At 36.8% G+C, this 23,546-nt stretch overlaps 1 protein-coding gene across 10 annotated transcripts in view; it reads left to right on the top strand.

Moving 5' to 3' along the window:
• CCDC85A (coiled-coil domain containing 85A) overlaps nt 1–21,200 on the top strand; it is a 261,517-nt gene extending 240,317 nt beyond the window's left edge. For 2 of the 10 annotated variants that reach the window (XM_058684044.1, XM_058684042.1), the window contains one exon: nt 19,379–21,200. In XM_058684044.1, the coding sequence (XP_058540027.1) occupies nt 19,379–19,428 (50 nt within the window). In that variant the 3' untranslated portion in view covers nt 19,429–21,200. Of the gene's footprint in view, nt 1–2,378; nt 3,746–8,357; nt 8,493–11,542; nt 11,663–15,246; nt 15,346–19,378 lie in introns of those variants that run through there. The other 8 variants (XM_058684038.1, XM_058684040.1, XM_058684039.1 and 5 more) reach the window with 8 other exon arrangements.
• Nucleotides 21,201–23,546: the final 2,346 nt, after the last annotated feature.

Here is a 23,546-nt window from a genome sequence, read left to right as displayed (position 1 = left end):
TTTTTTTAAACCAGGCCTTCATTGTTATTCTTTGTCTGCCGTCATTCTGGCTACAGAGTACAGAGATACAGGGTGTTGGCTGTCTTAGCCCTTTCAAGATCCCTTTTTTCTGGGGTTTGCCCTCTCTGATTCTTGTAAAAAAAAGTATCCTGTTAACTTCTGTAATTACTTTCATTCACTTATTTGGGGGGGAGGGACTATATTTATATATCTGCAACTTTCACCTGGAGTCACAGGTATTTAAAAATTACTTTGTTATTCTCCCAAGAACATGATATCACTTGATGGGATATTCTCATCCTGACATGAAGTTAAAATTCTTTACAATTAAATATTTTACAAACCCTCACATGTCAGAAGAAAAACATTGTGGGAGTATCTGTGAGAAAGATGTTTTTGGGCTTTACATTGTTAATTACCTCTTTGATCTTGATTTTCAAATCTGATGGAGTTAGATCCATTACTTCTGCAGGCATTTTCTAGCCTGGTTAACGGCATGACCATTTAGCTGGTGCCCAGCCAGAAAGCTGAGAGCCATCCCTGATTCCTCTTTCAGTCTTACTGCGTACATTCAAATCAACACTAAGGCTCCTAGGGTCCTGCCCTTTAGTCTGTCAATATTATCCTTTTCATTCCTTCTGCTATTGGCTAATGAGCAATGAGTAGTCATTGCTCAGTTTTCACTTGAACTTCTCTTTCAATGTCCTAATTGGACTTCATCCCAGCTAGTCTTGTCCCATCCAGATCATTCTCCACATCATTACTAGAGAGATCTATAAAACACAAATCAGGTCTTGTCACAGCTCATGCCTCTGTGTGGAATAAACTGTAAATCTTTCCTATGGTATAAAAGTTTCTCCATGAACCTCCTGCCTTTCATGTCAGCCTCAGTTCTTGCCACTCTGTCCCTCACATCCTTCTGAACCACTTCTGTTTCCCTGAACATGGGGATGTCTAAAATTTCAGATTCTTTGCCTTAAAGTTCTTTGTCACATATTCTGTGACTCCACAGACCTCAATCTTAGCCATTATTTGGCATAGAAATGAAGAATGAGTGAATACATATTACCTTCTGGGTTTCCCTAGCTGGGAACACTTGGATACTTACAGATTGGCCTACACTTAATGAAGTTAAGGATAGCATCTCTTTTGATGATATTTTGTTTTCACCACTTGATGTTTCTCATTACATAATCATTTTGGTGAGAATCAGCATATACTTTGGATGCCCTGGTAATAAAGTCTTTTTCTACTTTTGGTCTACTAAGTGTCTCTAGTGATCTGTCCAGTTACTGTTTTAACATATTTGAGCTTTACTGTGGCTTTAGAAATAGAAGTAATTTAATACTTTCAGGATAAATTTATTTTGCTCAAATATGAGTAACTGGGTAATGAGGGGAAGAAAATAATGGGAATTTAGGTGGAGTTTAACTTGTGTTGACTTGCCAAAATACGGACCATCACAAAAATGGCCTTTCACTTTTTTCAGGCCATGCTAGCACTCTACAAGTGTGCTTTAGTTACTTGACAAGTAGTTGAGTATCTTCTGATTACCAAGTGTATGGGCACACAAGTAAAGCATTTATACACTTATTTTTGTAAGGACAAAGGAAAAGCCACACAGTCTCACACATAGATTTTGACCATCCTATAACACAAAGTTTATTGAGCAACTACTGTGTGCAGATAGGATGCTAATCATCATGATTACAAAGTACAGTGACCTTAAGGAGCTGCAAGATATATGAAATAGTACTGTAAAATGTGATAGGGCTTAACATTGAGCTATGAACAAGAGTCTTGTCAGCTCATCTGAAGGGGAGTGGTCAGAGTAATACTTATAGTCATCTGTTAAACAGTGAAAGTAAAGTTCACATGGTCATTACTTGTTCATTAGTGGGGCCAAGAATTAAGCAACTTTTCAATACCTATTCCAGTATTAGAGATGGAGAGAGGATATGAATATGAATGAATATGAACCAGAATCAAGGGAGTGACATCCTGGATCACACTGGGATAGGACAAGAAAGACATATCCAGAAAAGTATTACGGAAACCCAAACTCAAAGAAGAAAGTTAGAAGAGGAAATAAACTATTCTCTTAATAACTGTGTTTATCTGGAGCCCTACTGTGTTTCATTTGTAGCATGACTCCTATAGTATTCCAAAGTGAATTGTCAGTAATTCTCAACAAATTCTCTAGGAGACTTTGATAAAATCCCAAGTTTCAAAATCCTTGGGTATTATTCTAGATGCAGATTTTATGTAACTGTTGTGGCCACAGTTACGTACCTTGAATGGAGAAAGTCAAATGAACACAGAGCTGATGTTCAGCTGGCAGACCCCAGTTCATCTGTATCAGTTATTTATATTCACAGCTCCCGCCAAGACCATGGGCCATTCCAGACAACCTGATCCTCGCCAGAATCTCCTTGCAGCCCAGGAGCTAATCAGTGGGTACACAGAACAGAAGGAGATCTCCAGGATCCCAATCAAACAAATAAACCACAACAACAACAACAACAACAACAACAAAATTATGGAACATAAATTATTGAGAATAGCACCAGGCCAACAGTTAGTGTCTTGATAGGTATTAACATGTAGTAGGAGCTCATCTTAGCTAGTATTAATAATCTTGTAAATTACAGCATTTAGGAAAGTCCTAGTAGGTAGTAGGAGCTTAGTAACCAAGTACTGTTAGGACTCAGACACACCCTCAAGGAGTCTTCTACCTACTGAGGAGACAAACACGTAAACAGAGTACAACCCTTAGCCGCGTGTGAAGGAAAAAATGGTCGCCGTTCATGTCTGGATTTCTAATTTCCCTCTGCACGCCACACAATGCTTTCTTTCTGCACTGGGATGCTTCACGTGTGAGGGCTTTCATTTCTATTTTCTGGCAATTGTATTCTTTCCTGGTGTGACTGCTTAAAATTGATTGCAGAATCTTTCCCTGTTGTATTGCTAAGGAAGCTTTATCTTCTTTCATAATTTCCACAAAGCACCTTCTGCCAATTTTACTCTCTGTGGGATTGGTGTCTTGATTTTTAAGGTGCTTGCAGCATGCTCTCCTCTCCACTCAGGGAGCTCTTTGTTCTTTGGACCACTGCCCTGTGCTACCCATTTGTATTTTGTTTCTGCTAGCGTTGTTAACAGTAGGATGTTTGGGGTATTTTTAATTCTTATCCTTTTGTTAAAAAGAGTGATTTCCTACTTGGGGTGGAGATATGGATGTCTTTATACTTAGACCACTTGAGGGGTGAAGCTTAGTGAATTTCCTTTAAAATCATCACAAGCTCCATCCAGATCACATGGGCGACTTGTCCTCATATGCAAAGTCTGCTATGGAGCTGTCACCAGAAATTTTGCTTTATAGTTTTCCAACACAGTTCTTCTCTAAATCAGTCTCTCAGTTTCAGCACTATTGACATTTGGGGCTGGATAATTCTTTGTTGTGGGGAGGGTCTTGTGCATCATTAGGCATTCAGCAGCATCCTTGGCCTCTACCCATAAATACCCATAGAAATCACCCAGTTTTAGGGAGCCTGGGTGGCTTAGTCGGTTAAGCGGCCAACTTGCACTCAGGTTTTGATCTTGTGGTTCATGAATTCGAGCCCCACATCAGGCTCTGTGCTGACAGCTCAGAGCCTGGAACCTGTTTCTGCTTCTGTCCTGTGTCCCCATCTCTCTCTGCCCTTCTGCTCACACACTCTCTCTCCCTCTCTGTCTCTCTCTCTCTCTCTCTCAAAAATAAATAAACATTAAAAAAGAAATCACCCAGTTTAAACAACTAAAAATGTCTGCATTTTTGCCAAATGTCTCCGCTGGAAGGCCAACTTGCCCCAGGTTGAGAATTACTGCTTTCAATAATAAATATGTGAAAGTCGATTGACAAATAAGTTATAAAATGTGTTGATTAGCAAACACATTCATGATAATGACGGCAAATACTTGCAGAACATTTAATGTGGGCCAGATACTGTTTTAAGAGCTCTTTTCATATAAGTAGCCTCATAGAGGGAGGGACCACTGTCCATTATTACCCACACTTTACAGATGAGGAAACTGAGGCTCAGAGAGGTCATGCAACTGCCAAATGTCCAATCAAGACTCTGAGCCCAGGCAGTGTGACCCTAGAGTCAATTATTTGAATTTACTGTGCAACTCTTTAAACAAAAAGTTACTGGATTAGATACCTACGTGGCATAGCATGGGCTATTACCTTTGGTAGGTGCTTAGTAAATTAGTTAAGTGAATAAATGAATATCTAAAAAGCCAGGCAATTATATAACATTTTAAATCAGTATTGAATAGATCCCTTATTTAGTTAATTTAAAATTTAAAAATATGCTTTTCTTTGAATACAGTCAACTGAATATCATGTATTAGAGCAAAGCTGAGGGTCTCTTAGTATTTTGAAACTGATTCACAGGAATGTTTTAGAAAAAGTTTGTCAAGGTAACCTCTACAGTTTCTCGTAAGCTTCTGTTTGTGTGCTAGTGAAATGTTGTAGTATTTCAGAATAAAGACTGGTCAAACTGAACAAATTATTTTCCTGATGAGATTAAGCAAAGCAGCCACCCTTGCCTCATAATAAGGAGAGAAAACTCATCCTTCCTCCCAAACTAGGTATGCATTCTGATGAGGCATGATGCACTATGTGATAGTTTGACCTAACTTCAGAACTTATTAAAAATTGAACATCTTTAACTAACAGGAAACCATTTTAGCCGATCAATGTTTAGCTTTCCATAGTTGGCTTCCTATAATAGATAGGAGGGTTGGGCTCCAAAGTTTGTTACAAATGCATTGCATCTGATTTATATCTAAGTGGCAAGCCTGCATTTTGTATGATAAAATATAAAAACATTACGTTTTGTGTGTTAAAGACTTTAATATGTTCTTTTGTAAAGCCAAAGAATAGAAACTTCCAGAATGTTAATTAAAATAACAATATATAAAATATAACCATAAAATAGCAAGAAGACCACTTAATCACAATTGCTTCATCTTGCTGGTTCTCTTAAAATTCATATTATTAATTATAATAATTTTACTCAACAAAGCCCTAAGTTATACATTTTCTTATTGTTTAGATGATCTTTTAAAAAATTTGAGTGGCTTTTTTCCCCTTAATTCTGAAGAAGTCTGTTATTGTAAGGACAATACTAGAAAATATCCCAAATCTAAATTTTCTTGGAAAAATGTCTTCCATATCATGTGATAAAAGGCATAACAGTACCAATATATTTTATCTTCTTCAGTGATAGTGAGGGATATTTTTGTTTCTTGATCTAGGAGTTTGCTTACAGCATTAGAATTCATGACTTCTATAATGAGTACTTACCACATAGTGATCTGTAATCTACCTCCCACACAGTCTTGATGCAGAGCATTACTTTGCCATACCATTTAGAGTGGTTCATCATGATACCTAAATTAATTTATGGGTTACCCCACGTACCTGTATAAAGTGGCTGCTGAGTACACAGACTTCTACTGAAATAGTAAGGTCATTCAAGCATTGTTTATGAATTCGGAATTTTGGGAAACCACAGCAAACAAAATTAAGCAAAAGCGAACTTGTCAGAAAATAGAAAGTGACTTTTTTAAGGTTTGGAATTGTCCTGGTTGATAGCCAGATCTGGGTTCCCCCACTTGAATCTCTGAAGTTGCCAGAAACAACTCTGTCTACGGAGGTACTGAAGGCTTACTTACTATGTTTTATGAAGCAGTCTTCAGAAAATAGCACAACTGACAATTGTAGAGCTAGCAAAGAGCCAAGCCTTCATTAGTACATAAATACCATTCAGTTTATTTGAAGGCTAGCATGATGGCCAGTCCAGAACACATTTTTTCATGACCTGGAAATTTTTTTAAAAAGCTCCCAACAGGAGTAGAAAGTCAATAATCCTGATTCCAAGAGTATCTTTCCCTTAAAAATGGTTATACCATCAACTAGGTTATACTTCCACAAAAATCTGGTCCATGTATATTGCTCCCTCTATGAGATTAATAATACTATGCAGTCTATATTTAATTTGTTTTAAAGGAGCCATTTGCAAGATGCTAAAAGGCACAGCTATTATTTCATGTTGTATCTACTCTCCAAAAGTAGGGAAATATTATAGTGAAACGGCTACTCTTTCCAGCATGCTTCTACATGGTTAGAGATGTTACCTTAGATTTCATGGTTATGATAATAAGCTTAGTTACAATGGAGAGGCATAGAGGTTCGATCTCACTACACATTAAGGAAGAATGAAAGTGGGACTCTGGCTATGTCTTACTCAGTCACTGAATCCGAAAACATAAGATCTGAGAGATGCATAAGTCATGAAGGGAACCAACGGAGATAGGACTTGTTCGTAAAAAATCTATGGTACTTTTTAGGGGGCGCCTGGGTGGCTTAGTCGGTTGAGCTTCCGACTTCAGCTCAGGTCATGATCTCACAGTCCGTGAGTTCGAGCCCCATGTTGGGCTCTTTGCTGACTGCTCGGAGCCTGGAGCCTGCTTCGGATTCTGTGTCTCCCTCTCTCTCTGACCCTCCCCTGTTCATGCTCTGTCTCTCTCTCTCTGTGTCTCAAAAATAAATAAACATTAAAAAAAAATCTATGGTAATTTGATGACCATCTCAGAATTAGAACTCTACACATTGGGGTGAGAGGTGGATTTTAAGCCATAAACCATATTATAAATAATTGGATAGAATTCTTTTGGTGATGGAAAGAAATTAGACACTGACACATGAAATGATTACTGAAAGAGCCACGTTCAAATCTGTGTTGCTACAATGAAGTGATTGTCATAGTCCAAATGTATAATTTTCTCTGTTATATATGAGGAATATGTGTAGCTGACTTGTTTAACAGGTAACTGGTAACTCAGAAGAGAGATTTGTAAGTACCACTCCTCTTTTTCACTTTACTTAAGACCATGGCACATTTTCTTTATTGCTCAGCTCCCAAATGTTAAAGAAGAGTGACAGACCAGTGCTGTTCACAACACAGTACACACTTGGAGAAGAGATCAGTGAGAACTGAAAAATTATGACTGAAAAACATTCTTCAGCCTCCTAAATTTAAACATTCAGACACTAGAATTTTGGGACTATTGTGAATTTTCTATATTTTATTTTACATTTTAAGTTTATTATTTATTTTTGAGAGAGAGCAAGCGAGCAGGGGAGAGGCAGAGAGAGAGGGAGAGAGAGTCCCAAGAGGGTTTCACACTGTCAATGAAGAGCCCATTGCGGGGCTCAAACTCATGAACTGCAAGATCATGACCTGAGCCGAAATCAAGAGTCGAACGCTTAACCGACGGAGACACCCAGGCACCCCTGAATTTTATATATCTTAAATATTTTATTTTATTTATTTTGAGAGAGACAGAGACAGTGTGAGTGGGGGAGGGACAGAGAGAGAGGGAGAGGGAGAGAATCGCATGTGGGCTTCATGCTGCCAGCACAGAGCCCAAAGCAGGGTTTGAACCCATGAAATTGTGAGATCATGACCTGAGCTGAAACCAAGAGTTGGTGACTCAACTAATAGTCACCTAGGTGCCTCTCTATAGTTAAAAAAAAAAATTGTCTTAATCCTTAGGACATGACACACTTAGATAAAGGTCTTAGTGAAAGTTGTTAGGGAGAGGAAATTATGTTCAAGTAAGTTCATTTTGCTTCTGCTGATTTGAATAGAATTATGCTGTTTAGTCACAGAAAAAACTGAAATTAGGGGAAAAATTTATTTATCTGCTATCTCTAGTTCTAACCAGTGTAGAAATTTAGAGATTAACTGTTTAATAGAAATTTTGATAATGATGTATATGTCCCTTGTAAAATAGTTATTTTAATGCAATGATGACCTCTTAATTCATTACATACTCTTCAATGTGCAGAAATTTTGCTGAGAATTTGACACGCTGTCAGTTTTTCTAAGTATTATCGAATATATCGACCTACCTTGTATGTCTTAACAAAAGAGCATAGTGCTCCCAATTACGTTTCCAATAATTTCTGTTAAGTTCTGAGGTTACACAATTTAAAATACATGGAAGCCTTACAGTTAATTCTGTATTTCTCACAAGTAAAACCAATAAACAAAGTTGTCTAAATCACTTAGGTTTTTTTTATAATTTTGGCAATATCATCTACTTCTTTTTGATAGCTTAAGAATTAGTTCTAATAGACAATTTATTTTTATTTTCATTTTTTTCCCTAGTTTGAGGTGCATGTTACAGCTTGCCATTGTGGTCATTGTGGTTCATTTCATTAAGCTTCTTGTTCTATCTGCTTTCTTGAGACCTGGGAAACAGTATTTTTCTGAGTGATTGTACTATATTGTTCCAAATATAAGGCCACCCAGAATAGAAGGCAACCTCCAACTAGAAACAGCTCAAATATGGAGAAAGGCTGGGGGCCCAGAGCCCGGCGGGTCTTGCAGTGGTGGCAAGGGTGCCGAGGAATAGGACGATGCCTGCCCACTCTCCCGGTGAGTGAAGATGAGCCAGCTGCGGCATTTGCTTGTGCATACAGATGGCTTCTGTTGCTAGAGACAAAGTTACACTGGGGGGAGAGAACAAGTCTGTACACACAAAAGAAAGTTGTTGTGTGTGTCTGAGTCTGGGAAGGGAAGCTGGGAGTAGAGCCTTTCATTTCCTAAATGGTTACTGTCAGTGTCCGTCCCTCCCCCGCCCACCCCCACCGAACATGGTTGGGGTTGAAAGTTGAGTAACCCCAAGCATTGGAGAAGATCAAAGGTACCCTGCACCTTTCATAAAAAGGAGTTTAAAAGATCCGGGGCCATGAAAAGGAACTGTCTGTAGACCAGCCCAGAAAATTATTCCTTGCCTTTGAAAATCAATTGCCCACCCAAGAGGTGGTGCATGCACTGTGTGATCATGTGTGGTTTGAAAACCAGTGACCCTGAGCCATGTTTCCAATTTCATTAAGATTTTCTTCTTTTTAAGTTCCCTATCTCCTGAGCCAGTCAGGTTACAATTTAAATAAACAGACTTAATGTTATTGTAATAAATTTGAAGAGACTGTTTAAAATCATTTGTTTTACTAGTATTTCACTCGGCACATTGTAAAAAACATTTCTGTGAAAATGTACTAGTCAACTGAGAGTATGTATGGATTGAACCTAGGTAACTCTCCAAATATTGGTCTGATTCTACTAAGCACATAGATATATAACCTTTTATTTTATGGTAACTAAATGAGACAGGATAGAAGGAAGTGCTTGTTGTGTTATAATCCAGAAAACTATTGAGCACCTGTTGGTGGACAACTTTACCAGGCACTTGCTTACCTTTGCAACTTTACAAAAACCACATAAAATATGAACCTTGAACTTTCTTGTAATTACTAGTCCTTGGCTTACTAAGCACATTTGAAGGACAACTTTAATTCGTGAATGAGTTTTCCCCACTGTGCAGTTCCTATTTTAGCTATTATTATTATTATTGAAATTAAAGAGTGTTTATAGGTAGATCAGGACTCGCTTTAAGTTTAAACAGTGCTAAATTGCCCAGAGGATTTGGTTTAGGGAAGCTACTTCTCATTGATCTTAGAAATTCTCTAAAACCAAAAGCCCTGAAAGATAGAGGCCCCTTGCCCAAGTAAAAGCATGCTAGGATTATATGTCTGCCATTTTGCAGGTCTGGGAAGCTAACATTTGAAACAGAAGGGCTGGGCAGCACGAGGTTTGAAAGGAAGAACTGGAAGGAGGGAAGCCCAGAGGGGGAGTATTATAGGCTGCCCAGTTAGATTACCAGTCAGAGGGAAAACTGTACTGCAGTAGTGGGTCCTAAATGAGAAGTTCGAAGTGAACTCTGCATAACCTCAGAAGACTTTTCAAAACCGTTCGTAACGGTGGTAGCAGTGGGGAAAGAGAATAGTAGAGGGCCAGAGCTATTCGGAGAATAGTTTCCTTTATAACTCCTTCATTTTGGAAAACTTTCATCTCTGCAGAGGATGAGGATGACCACAATTTGGTGGTCAAGTTGTGGGGGGAATGGTATGCCCCTTAACCATCTTTAAGTTTCTACTAAGTTCCCTTCTATTGTTTGTTTCAGGTACTCTTATGTCTGATTTGATCTGAATTACAAATACAGGAAAACCTATACACTTTATCCCCAGAGGGGGTTAGGGCTATTATAATTGGCTTACCTGTGTCATCACCTGCTATTAATGTAATCATTAGTAGCAATGGAGGACAGACTGGGGAAGTCTCCTAAACGTCATATCCCACAGCTTCCTCTCCCTGTTGATTAGTGAGGGGGGGGGGGGGCAGAACCTGCTTTGATTGTATAACTCTTTGAGCAAGGAAAAGAACATGGCTTCAGTTGGCTTATGAGGTGGCAAGGATAGCCTTCAAGAACACGGGAAGAAAGGAAGTGACCAGGGAAGGGGGAAGGTACTCCAAATTGCATAGATTATAATTTTTGTAAAAATTGAAGGGGATTGTCAGATTCTCTACAAATGGTATGGTTTGCATAAAACCCATATTTCTCACTGTTGCTGCTCTCAGATTCTCCCTCCCATCACTAAAGTGCACAACACAGAAACACTTCTGTGGGTGCTGGAAAATAAACGTCTCATCGCAGTTGTTTCCTGCGTTTATGAATCCACACATGTAACTTCAGTGTCTCCTTCTCAGGGTATTAGAGTCCTAGGATTGAATGAAATGGAGCAGTTATTAATCTATTAGGCATGAAAAAATAAGATTTGTTGATGGACAGAAATTAAAATCTCTCAGGCCCTTTGGGTGTAATGATCACCCTAAAAACAGGTTTGGAGACTTTCCATTTGGCTGCCTTTTTCTAGGAGGGGAAGTAACTGAAGTTTTACTTTTTCCCAGTTACTGTATGGGTGACTGCAACCCTCACAGGCCAAATTAATAGGGCCTAAGTTCTGGTTTTTCAGCAATTAAGTCAAAGAGTCACTAAAGTAAAAATATCTAATTTGTGACCTGTTTTGTTTTTCATTTTTTAAAAAACCAAAAATATTTTTTTCCTTAAAGAAAATGTTGAATTTGGATGAATCTCTTTGAAAAATGCTCCACTGTAGGTCTTTACTTCAAAGAAGGGTTTTATAAGACACACCATTTCTCCAATGCCAGAATGTGATGTGTCCGAATTTTCGGAGACATATGGAATATAGCATTTGTCTTGCTGAGTGAGCATGTTTAACTCAGCTGCTGAGTAACTCACAAAATTCCCTACTCTTGAGCATCTTTAAGTTTCAAGAATCATTCCTGAAATATTCTTAATGAGCATTCCTTAGGGGGCATTGCTCTCTTTGGCAAATCGGAAATGACATCTGGACATGCATCATGATGGCTCTTGGTTAAGTGTTCTTGCTGGTCAAGCAGCGAGTGTATTCTAGTTAACAGGTTGATAACATCTTAGGACAGGCTAGAAAAAAATGAACAAACTAGCTAATTTTCATTTGGCAATGAAATTGAATACTGAATGACATCTATGCAGTTCTAAACGACTTTTGTTTTAATAACAAAGTTGTTGATTTTCTACTAAGGGTTCTTTTAGGTTGTCATCAGGGGCTGATGGGAGTAACAGTCCACCCACCTCTCCAGCTAGCTTCAGTGGACATACCACACCTTCTCAGCAGCCTGAACCTGTGGTACATTCTCTTAAGGTAACCAACTGTGTACAACCGTTTATCCAGAACTTCAGTTGTGTTGTGGCTTGTTTGCTTTAGTCTGGTAGTCCTCACAGTCTTGTTTTAACCATAGATACTTTATTTTTTGACCCCCTTATGGTGTAACTCTTTTAATTTTTGAAGTGTACTTGTTTTTAAATTGACAATGGGTTTGAGTACTTTATGGTTGAATCTCTAGTTTTATCATTTTGTCTTGAGTAATGTGATTCATATCAATCTGCATCGAAGTTGAAGTCTGATGTGCATGTATATCCATTTGTGTAAAATATTGTTCTGGGTATTTTATGTGCGGTGTTGATAGTATGCATGTCTTCAAATATAGGAAGTTAATAGGCAAAATAAGGAAGGTTATCATATTTTTCTTTATGCAATTGAGGTACATTGTGCAACTTGAAAGAAGACGTTGAAATAAAAAACCTACTCTATCCTCCATTAAATAGAAGTTAGATGTTCAAAGTTGAGTTAATGCTCTTCCGTAGAGTATTAGAAAACAGGTGGTCTTCTTCATAAAGCTACTTTTATCTTTTACTTCAGATTCTGTGATAATTTCAAAAAAGATTTAGCTGAAATTTATCATTTATTTTCTTTACCAATAATGAGCTTTCCAATAAATAAGTGCCATAAGTAAAATTAATAACAATATAAATATTATCTAAGAGGAGAAACTGATGTAGGCAATAAACATTACCTTAAAAATTGAGGCAGTCCCTTCAAGTTTTATCATTTCCAAGGTATGAAATCCTGTCCTTCAGATTATCTGTAATTCCTAACAGGTAGCCTTGGTGAAACCTTTCTGAGCCATACAGTAGGTAGCATGCTTCAGTCCTGCTCTTGCCACAAGAATTTCACAACTGTACTAAAAAGTGTTTTGGTTTTGGAATGATTTATCAATAATAACCTGAAGATTCACTCTTTTGGAATGGGCCACACTTTCTCTGGCATGCAGAAAGCAAGTAGAGGAGAAATTTAAAATATTTATTTGATGTGATTTTAGCAGAAGATTGAGCCCCCTCATTATATTTTGCTATAACTTTAATGAAATGAGTTGCTCCTCCCAAGCATATACTGATTGCTCCTGAGTGAAGGTAGCAGCACTGTGCTGGTGGCCAGTGCAATGCACTTGGCATTTTCTGTCTTGGTTGGAATAACTCACCAAGTGAACAACCAAGAGGAATTTACCAGGGAAGGCCTACCCGAATGAGGGGCTCCGCCCTGCATCTGGTGGCTGCTGATTTATCACCTGACCAACATCTTGCTCTCTGCAACAGCATTTGGATGCTGTTCAGCATGAACAGCATGCTAAACATGCTGTTACTTGAGCATGAACCAGACGCTAGCTATCTGAAAAGCATCTTAGAAATAAAAAATGAGAGTGGCTTCAATCCTGTAGTGTTTGTGTCTGCACATACTCCAAAAGCAACACATTGCTCTACTTTTCAAACTGAAAACTGTTTTGGCCTGATGCCTTATTAAATGGCAAGTGTAATTTGAATCAGATCAGCATAGAGGATAGCCTTGCAATCTTTCCCAAATTTGTCAATGCAGCTGTGTTCCTATGGCCTAAAAGGAAGGGAAGGGCAAGGAGGAGCTCTTCAATTTTCTCTGAATTCATTTTCTAATTTTCATATAAAATTTTATCTCAAGAAAGAAAGATATTATGTTATAATCAGAATACGTTAAGTGCCCTCAGTTGGCAGATGGGTAACACCAAGCAACTGAAGCATCTTTCTTGGATAAGTGGAGGCTCTTGAATACAGAGTATGTTGGCTTCCGTGAGTTAACTGTGTCGTGAAACAGAAATATGTGCCTAGGGGAAATAATGCCTGTGGGAAATGCATCTTAGGGATATCGCAGTGCAAAAGAAGAAATGGAGCCATTCAATATGTTTTGTTTTTAAAAGCCCACAGATCTAGAGCTGATTTAGGTCATAAAATTTTTCTGTTGTAAAAGGATTAATTAGAACAATGGTTCAGTTTCTCATCTTCTGATACATCTCCAAAAAAAAAAAAAATCTCTAGGCTTTGATAAACTCTGTGGTCATGGTTTGGGAGGAAAGTGCTGTAAATCACTGTAAGAAATTAGCCCACTTGTAATAACACCACATTTATCTTGCTTTAAAATTCATCCTAACTATTAATTGGAGCTTCACTTCATTTAGTAGAAATTAACTGATTTGAAGTACACTTGTCTTAGGTGCATTAGACATTGAATTTGTAGGCAAATGAGCTTGTTCCAGGAATTAAGTTTTCTATGAATATTCACTGAGCATAGGCAGTGATTTCCTGTAAGTATATAAAGAATGTGAACTGACTCTAAGTTGAGTACCAGGATGAGGCTTTCATTTACTACCGTGATATCCTCTTTTAAAGTACCTACATAGTAATAATGGCTAGACATTTTGAGTTAATAAGGGAGTAGTTTGTGAGTTAGATTATTTCAGGATTGAATACTAGTAAATAATCCATATAGACTCTGTATGTATGAACTTGACATGAAGGGTCCACTTCATGTTTAAATCATTTATTTTGGCTCAACTGTTCATTAGTGCCAATTCTCAGGTAATACCTTTAGGTGTGGCCATCAGCATTGACCGTGATGACCACAGAACCAAGGAGGTTAGCAATGTCGCAGTCCAGTGGGATTCATAGAAGAGCTTTTAGAAAAGCATTTTTTTTCTGTGTTTTTTTTTTTTTTGTTTTGGGTTGTCTTTTTGCTACATTAGTGCTTTGGCTTACCAGCTGATACAGAAAAAAAATAACAGACAACACTCAAAACCAAAGTTTTCTCCCCTTTGACCTATAGAAAGTATGGCATGAAAATTCTACAGGCATATTTCAAGAAATATTATTTTGAATCCATTTAGAGATAACTTAGAGAAGTGGAATCTCATGCCTCTAAGATTGCTTAAAAGCATCTCATCCCAACACTTTGCTCTAATGAAAAATGCTGAAAGTGTTGCTCAAATATTTTCACAAGGAGCCAGTTTTTCTCTTTGATATTATCTAAGAACCATCTCCGTAGTCCTTTTCTAGTCCCTGGGAACATGTCCAGGCAAGAACTGTGAAGTTAGTAGTGCTAATGTTACCTCGAGTTCTTACGTACATATTCCTGGGTTTTGACTACAATCTCTTTTAGTCTTTTCTATAGGCCATGTCTACATATCATTTGGATTATTTGGCATAAAATTAATTGTATTGCTCATCTTTACAATGGAGCAAGAATTACTGACTTTCTGCAAATGGTTGACACAGGCAAGTTATCTTAATGACCAAATTAATTAATGCATCTAATTATTTTAGATTTTAGTGAATTCAATTGACTATTAGTGATACAATAGATTGCTTTTAAAGACCATTTGAAAATCAAGTAGAATTGATTCCTAGTAGGTTTCATAACAATCATTTTAAAAGATTGTGCCATGTACTAATCCACTCTGATATGCAGAGACGGGGAAAACCAAAAGGTTTTGCAAAGTGGACCTCCTTTATGGTTTAATTCATAAACTAAACTAACAAGTTTTTTTCCATGTGAAATTTGCTTTTCTTTTTCAACATATCCAGGTCTTGGATGTTCAGGAAACTATAGATCGTCAACAGGGTAAAGAGTATGAAAATGACCTTAGTGAGACAGAAAAAGCTATAGTCAGAGAAATGTGCAATGTAAGTTTAATGTGCTTTATTATGTATTCTGTGTTGAAAGCCCCATTGCAGCTTAGTTATTTTATGAATACCTACTTTTTATAATGCTGGCCAAATGCCTTGATATTTTTATATTAAAACCAATTCCCCTTGTTTGGATCTTTAACATATTTTTTGCAGCTTTATTAACACAGTCATAAAATATTCAGGTAACCAATAATCAGCCAATTCTGTATTCCAGAATGATCCAGGAACATTTTTACATAATTTACTGTTGAAGATATTGTGTTGCTAGTTTTGATAAATGGGTTTCTGTTTCATACTTTTAAGAGGTACCAAAAAATCAGTTTAAAAGCCTGTGATAAAACACAGCCTTCTTCAGACTTATTTACAGCTATACTTGGGGGAAAAATCATCTTACTAGGTAACATTTGCTTGGTTCTTCATATGATATGTGCACTGCCTGTTTTGCAAAGTAGTAGCTTTACCTTTCAGTGTTGATGAAAGCTCAGAAATTTATAAAAGAAATAAATATGAACTTAAGAGATACACATAGATATCTATGAAATTAGAGAAACACAGTAAAAGAATTGACATGCTATTTTCATGATGCATATCTAATCAAGAATGTGATTTGTATTTATTATTAATCCCTGGCTAAATTTTGAGTAATATGCATGGATATATCATTTAATCAAGAATATAATTGGTGAAGTTGTTAAAAAGCTAAATATTATAGAGGAAGCCATTTGTTCAAATAAAAATCATAGATTAAGCACTGATTTTAATAGGCTCTATGTTGTACTTTTATCCTCCTATTCTTTGTCCATTAGGATATCAAAATTGCCTAGAATTACCTTTAAGCTATTAGAACCAAATATTCTCATGTATCTACCTCGTTGAGATGTTCTTGGAATCCAGTAAATGTTTCAAGTCCTGTGGGCATTTTATATGTGGTGGGGCCACAGTTTTAGTCTGCTGCTTTTTTTCTTTTCTGCATATCTATTTTTGTCTATTTTCAAAAGGTCATTAGTTCTGGAAGTCATAATTTCCCACCACTCTTCACCTTCTGTAGCTGTTCAGCCTATTCTTAAGTTTTATGTTTGAATATTTCCTTCAGATACATTCAAAAATTTAAGCTACATACCTTAAACATGCCTGTTGCTTCTCATCTGTTGATTATGGAATGAGAACTAAAGTTCAGACATGACGAATTGTAGAGCCAGAAGAGACCACAGAGAAGATCATCCCACAGTGATTCTCCCAAGTAGTACATGGGTGTCCTCTGTAATCCAGATGTCTAGGTTTCACCCCAGCCCCTGGGGAATTTGGATATAGGAAGCCCTGGGTACCATCTCCACACTTGCCTTTTATATTAGAAGAGACTGAATTTCTGAAATAAAATTGCTCAATCAATTTTTTCTCTAAGGAAGTCAGGACGATACCCCAATCTCCTCTTGAGTCCTAGCAATCACCCCTTTCCCAAGTGTGGTGAATCTGGGGACTTCTAGAAGCAAAGCATCTTCCAGAGGGGACCCTCTCCTTTTTGCATAATGCCTGAATTTCTGTAAAAACACATGCTAGGATTGATTATTTTCTTGCCTTTTCATTTTAGATACAAGACTTCTGAACTAGAAAATTCATTTCTTAGTCACACAAGAGACATACTAATGGAATGGGTCTTGATTAGCTCGTGTTGATCTTTGTTTACCTAGATTTCCAAAAATGTTTCAAAAATGCTTCAAAAGATCATATGCAGTGGTAGTGGTGTTTTTCCATGCAGGAGATATTTTCAGGAAGCCAAAAGCTTGCCTTCCTAAAAGTTCCTTTTACTTATCTACTTTTGTCTGAGTCTCAAAATTTGAAGAAAAAAATACAAGTGAGGCCAAATCTGATAATTAGCAGTCTCATATTTGGAAGCTATTTAAAAGCCAAGAGAAAAAAGTGTTGATTTAAAATGTTTGTGTCATCATTATAAATTATATGAACATTGAACTCCGTGCATACTAGAGAGCAACAAGAAATACGAATTGTGAGGTATTTTCATAGATAATTTCTTAGAAACTAGCTCAAGTTATAAAACCTATTCCAGAAACTATGTGCTTTTGTAACAATTTAGTAGAAATGTAAAGTTTTCTTATAATGTGAGATCAGTTATAAGACTCAGGTAGAATTTAGGATAAGTTTGGTCTCAGTTTCTGGTGTTCCTTCTGGAGATCAGTTGTCAACCCGTGTACAATGAAGTGACTGTTAGCATCATCGTGTTGATTAGTAATTAGTGGTTAGTAAGAAGTGCTTTTATTCTCTTCCCAAACTGTGCCACAAAAATACATTTACTATTTCTTACAGTGCAGCATATTTATCTTAGGTCTGTTTGGCTTTTGTAAATTCCCTGAGAAGAGCTGAACAAGTTGACTGGTTACCTCAGACACCCACCTTTTCTGGTTTTTTTTCCTATTCTGTTCTTTTAGTCAATAATAAGTCACTACTCTGTGTCCACCTTAGTACCATTGGCTCATTTCAGAGTTTTGCCTTCTCTGACTCTTTCACTACATAGCAATTTCAGGGTTAAGGCCCATGGTATTCTACGTTTGAGTACTTGAGGAGGGCTTGCACTTTGGAGTTGTAACCCTCTAATGCTTTTTAGCTATGCTTTGTTCAGGTCTTTGAGTCTATCCTCTGCTTCTCAATGAGACATTCAAAACATTCGGGGCAGGTGAAGATATCATGTAAGGGCTAGAAAGCAAGGTCCAGAGCATCCTCGGGCCCCTTGATTCAGTGTTTGCATTTTTTCAGTTTATTTATTAAGAAATGGGACATTCCTACCTTCCTTGTGGACAGCTTGAGCCATCTGTTGCTAGAGCATTCCTTTTCTAATATTTAAAGACCATCAGTACAACTCTTTTCAAATAGAACAGGTTATTTCTACTGCCTAGTGGTGTCCATCAAAAGAGAGACTAATGGTTTCCTTGGCTTAGAAATGAAGGTAGACAGAATCCTATATTCTTACATATTACCATGACTAGTATTAGGTTTCCCTAGAGGATCTATTTTTTAAAAATTCAAAAACAAAAAAAAATCTATCAATAATTAATGAACCAACAGTTTTGTGTTCATGTTAAGAGCAATGTAAATTTTTAGGGAATGAATCAATCCGAAATTAATCATTATTGTGAAACACAAGAAGGGTTACTGTTTTCCACGTGGGGTGGGGGAAGGGGTGTATGTGCATTTTCCAGTTCACATTAGCATATTGTTGTATCACTGATGAATTCAGTGGCTTTACATTTTTTGTAACCTTACCTTTTGCTACTTTCCCTCTAAAATGGCCCCATTTTTTATGTACTATATCTATTTGGGGGATTCTTGATTTTATTCTTCTCTTTTTCCTGCATTTGGTTGCTCTCTGCTTTGATAATCTGAGAGGTAGTACAGTTTGGTAGCTAAGATTTATTACTGAGGCCCCTGCTCTGCAGGGAAAGCCATGGCAATTTACTAGTGGCCCTAAGTCCTACCAGCTCAGGGCTTAGTAATAACTCAAGAACAAAAACTCCATTTTCCTTAGTGGATTAAACATTTTGGTATCCCTTGTGTTCAAGATGTATAGAAGAACCAAGATGATTTTGTTCAGATGTTCTTAATTCTGGCTATACAGAATTATATTGGAAGCCTTAAGAAAAAATACAGATGAACATGCCTCCCCTTTACCATGCAGTCAATCTGAGAATTGGAGTTACTGTTTAAGGTTCTTCAAGTGCATCGTGTACAGCCTAAGTTGAGGACCACTCATGTCAGTTGGCACATCATTCTTTAATTTTGGCCCTGATTATTACAAAGCATTGCAGTTCCCTCTACTGAGTAACTCTTGTGATTTAGAAACTTCCATCACATTTCATCATGTTTGAGCTCATTCATGGGGTTATTTTGTCTCTTGTCTTCACATTCCTCTTTGCCCCTCTCATAGATCCCCCTTTAAAAACCACAAATCTCTTTGTGGAAAAGGCAATTAAGATGTTTATTTTTATTATTTTTTTTTATTTTTACCTTTTTTAAGGTTGTATGGAGGAAACTTGGAGATGCTGCCGGTTCCTGTCCTGGAATTAGGCAACATTTGTCTGGAAACCAGTACAAAGGACCAATGTGAAAGGCACTCTTTCAAACAGGAGGTCACCACTGCCAGAGAGAGATAAAAGAAGAAAAAAGTGGGTTTCTGCACACCTGGACTCTTTGAATAACATGGAGTGATTGTACATTGCACATATTTTCCAACACCTTCAGTATGCTGTATGTCATGTCTCTGGTTTCCATGTCCACAGTAGCCCATCTCGAGTTAATTTAAAACAGCTTTGAAAATCACCATTTTGGTACCAATATTTTCATTAGAGTTAAAATGTTTTTGACTCCTAAGATCTAAGATTAGAAGAGTCCAGTAGGGCCTCAGTGGTTTTCATAGAGTTGACTCATTGCACAGAATGGTGGGAGTTTTCTACCATGGTATGTTGAGGAAGAGGTGGCTTCCAGCTTTCCAAATGTGAGAGTTGGGCACCTATTTCTTGTATTATAGTCAAAAAATTATGAGTTCCTGATGCATAATTAATTTGGATGTAAGGCAAGATTAGATTTCTGGGATTCTGTTTTGACTTTTGAGGTGCTAAAACTACCCCATAAATTCTCTACCAGCCAGAAGGGTAGCAAGATTTTTTTGTAGAGTGCTTATCAGACAGTACCACTTATTTCAAGTGATCAAGATAAATATAGCTTTTCTTTTAATCTTGCTATATTCATGAAGACACATCTTGGGGGCATATCTACTTCCATATTCATTCAATGTAGCCATTGATGTTAATATTAATTCCAATTAAAGAACAAGCAAACATAATTTTTCTAAGTGTTTCCAGCTGTGAGATGTCAATTTCTACAATTTAGTTTCTAGATCTGCTGTTATATTTAATAAACTTTATGTAAACTTTAAAATATTGCACTGCATTTATGAAAAAGCTTTCTTTGCCTAAAGCAGCTAACGTTTTATGAAACTGACGCATGTCTTTCATTATTGAGGCTAAAAGCTCTTGTTCAGATTGCTTGAGGTTTGAAAAAGAGGTGTGCTAGCTTTGCTTAGTTTCTTATTTTTGGTATATATATATATATATAATATTAGACTGTGTGTATTGGAAATGCTATGATAGGCATTTTGTGTTTTTCAAATGCAATGATAGTTTCTTGTATGAATGTGCAAGAGGCCTGTGACAGAATGCTAAGTTTTTATTGTAGTTTAAGATTATAAAAGTAGGAATGCAACAATTCCCAGTTTTTAGAGTTCTTCTCAATTACTCAGATTGGATTCATAGCAGATATTCATCATTGCTGTTGTTTTTATAATGGACTCATTATAGTATATTAATTGTCATTGGTCAAGGAATGTGAAGGTATTTCGTTATACTTTTTTAGATGTTACTATGATGAAAAAACAGCCCTCTGTTTTCAGAAAATATTTATGAATTAATTTACTATAGAATTAATTTACTATAGAATTATCTCTCTAATTATTGAAATTGGATTACCAGTTAAGCTTACCTTTCTTTTGAAATGTTATATTATTACTCTGTAAAAGAAAATTGCTTGCTATATTTACACCTTCTCTCGTAGAAAAGCTTTCATCCTTAAATTGTTGTATTCCTACGCTCTGAAGACATTTAAAACAAGTTCTTGTGCCTGCAGTAGAGACTGCAGAAGCTAATACAAGGAACACTGGTCTTTTGACAAAATACTTGTGTAAATTTTGATACTGTATTAAAACTATTTTTTTAAAGTCCTGCATAAAATCGAGTATCACGTATGTGTTCATCTTAGCAATGGTAATAAATTATTTAATCTCAGTGTTTTTTCCTTCAAAATTTTTTTCCTAAATTGAGTAGATTTCTAATAGTCAGTTGCTAAGTATCATAATGTTCCTAAATGATGGTGTTAATGATGGTAATCCAGATGATTATCTTAAATCCCTCATTATGAGCATATTTAAAAACATGCCTTTGTATTTTAATATTCAGGTTCCTCCATTCACACCATTCTCCATTATAATGTAGTTAAAAATTTAGAATGGTATTTAGGAATATTTAAAAATCAGTGTTATAAAACCTTTCACTTGTTAAATTCATATAGATTAAAATTAAATTCAACTATTGTTAAAGCAGTCATCGGGAGGGAAAATACTAAGGGGAAATACTGTAGAGTTAACATACATTAGTGGGGGAAGATGTAATATACATATATGACTAAGACATAAACTGAAAAACACACATTATACACATCCTCAGAGAACACACATACTTCTGAGAAACCACTAATAAGACTCTGGAATAAAGCTTCCTACACTGAGCTTTAGACCCAACTTTAAATGACATACTAGATAGTCCAGGACCTGAGTCTTGCCATTGCCTGATATGTTTATCAATAAAAATGTGCAGCATCATTCTCTCATGTGACCAGTTTATGGTCTTATTTTCTCTGGAACAAAGGTTAATTTACACATCTTGGAAGAATATTTTTGCCAGCCTTGAAGCTGGCAGACAATCAGAATCTAAGCTTTTTAAATGAATGCCTTTTAAGTTTCTAGCACATGCTCAAGGCATTATAGAAAATTCAGATCTTATGTGACATCTAGTAATACAGCATTGGATGTGAGGGTATCATACATCACATTGGCGGGAGCCAATGTAAAGTATCTTTACTAAGTATGGCATTGAATAAAGGTTCTTTGGCTTAGCAAAGCAGACTTTGGGCCAGCAAGTTCAGCATTCAACACTATAATTAGCTCTGTGCGTTTGAACAACTTAATGTTGCTGAGCCTCTGTGTCCTGACATGCTGAAAGGAGACAACATCTATGGAAATGTTTTAAGGTTCTTGAGAGCCTCCATAGTTCCAAAACTCATGGTCTTGGCAATCCACAAGAAATAATGGCAAGTCTTCCAAGACATAGGAGCCAGCGATGAGCTGTGACAATGTTATTAGACCATTAGGCTGGGAGAGGGAACTACATCAACATGAAAGGTTTATTAAACACATAAAAAGATTCTAGCTGCATAGTTTGCACTTTCAAGCTCTGTTCTCAGCCTACTGCAGGCCTTATCGTGGTCAATCACAGATGGTAATTGTGAAAATGGAGGAAAACAAAAAGAGATATTGATCTGATTCTCATAGGAATGGTATGTTTGAAAAAAATTCCACAACTACTTAATTCCATATTACTGTGAAAACATAGAATACAAGAATAAACATAGAAATGAGAATAAAGACTTTTACTTAAAATGGCAGAATATCTGCTGTAGCTCCCTCCTTTTGCCTTAAACTCTAAAAATGATTGAAAAGAGATTTAATAAATTTATAATCCCACTAGAAAACAACAAATAGTGTACTCTGGGGACCATCAATTAAGATAAATTCTTAAAAAATGATAGACACAGTATCCAGTTGAAAAATGAATTCATTATTCAAAATACATGAGGAAGGGTATTGTTGAACATGCAGAATGGCTTCAAGGATGCTCCAAACAAGACAGAGTTTGAACCTGCAATGCCTGGGATCCTGGGGGGACTTACAGTAGCTATGCATTTTGACTCCTGCATATGATCTCTCCCTCCTTGAATCAGGCAGAGAACAAAACATAATTTCTCCTAGGCCAGAGCAGAGAGTAAGGATATTTGAATTGGAGACACAGAGCAAAGTCTTCAGTTTCTTAACACCCAGAAGAGAAAGGATACTCTGTGTCCAGATCATTAGCTACTAACACAGCCTGCCTACAATTTTGTCCCACCATCTCCCTTACACCTTAGACTCAACTATCGCACAAACCCAGCACCCTGACCTATTTCTTCAAGCAAGATGTATGGGAAACACAGGCGGTTCATGATGAAATTTCAATACTAAGGTATACAAATAGCACCCAACATTGGAGGGAAGCCACTCAACTTTGAATCAGAGGCACAAAAATTAAATCTGTACCAATGAAACTAATTAAGACAACTTGAGAAGTAGGACCAGTATTCTCAAAAAAGATGGTAAATATTGCATTCATTATGAAGAATTTCACATCTTGGGAATACAATGTTAGTGTGAAAACTCAATATATTGGTTATACAGTGGAAAGGACACCGCTGAGAGCAATTTTGCAGGTTTGAAGCCAAGAAATTTTGCCAGAATTCAGAATTTAAAAATTCTGAATCTG

Source organism: Neofelis nebulosa, chromosome 9, assembly GCF_028018385.1.
Source record: "Neofelis nebulosa isolate mNeoNeb1 chromosome 9, mNeoNeb1.pri, whole genome shotgun sequence".
In the NCBI taxonomy this organism is placed as follows: domain Eukaryota; kingdom Metazoa; phylum Chordata; class Mammalia; order Carnivora; family Felidae; genus Neofelis; species Neofelis nebulosa.
This window is presented reverse-complemented; position numbering and strand designations above follow the sequence as displayed.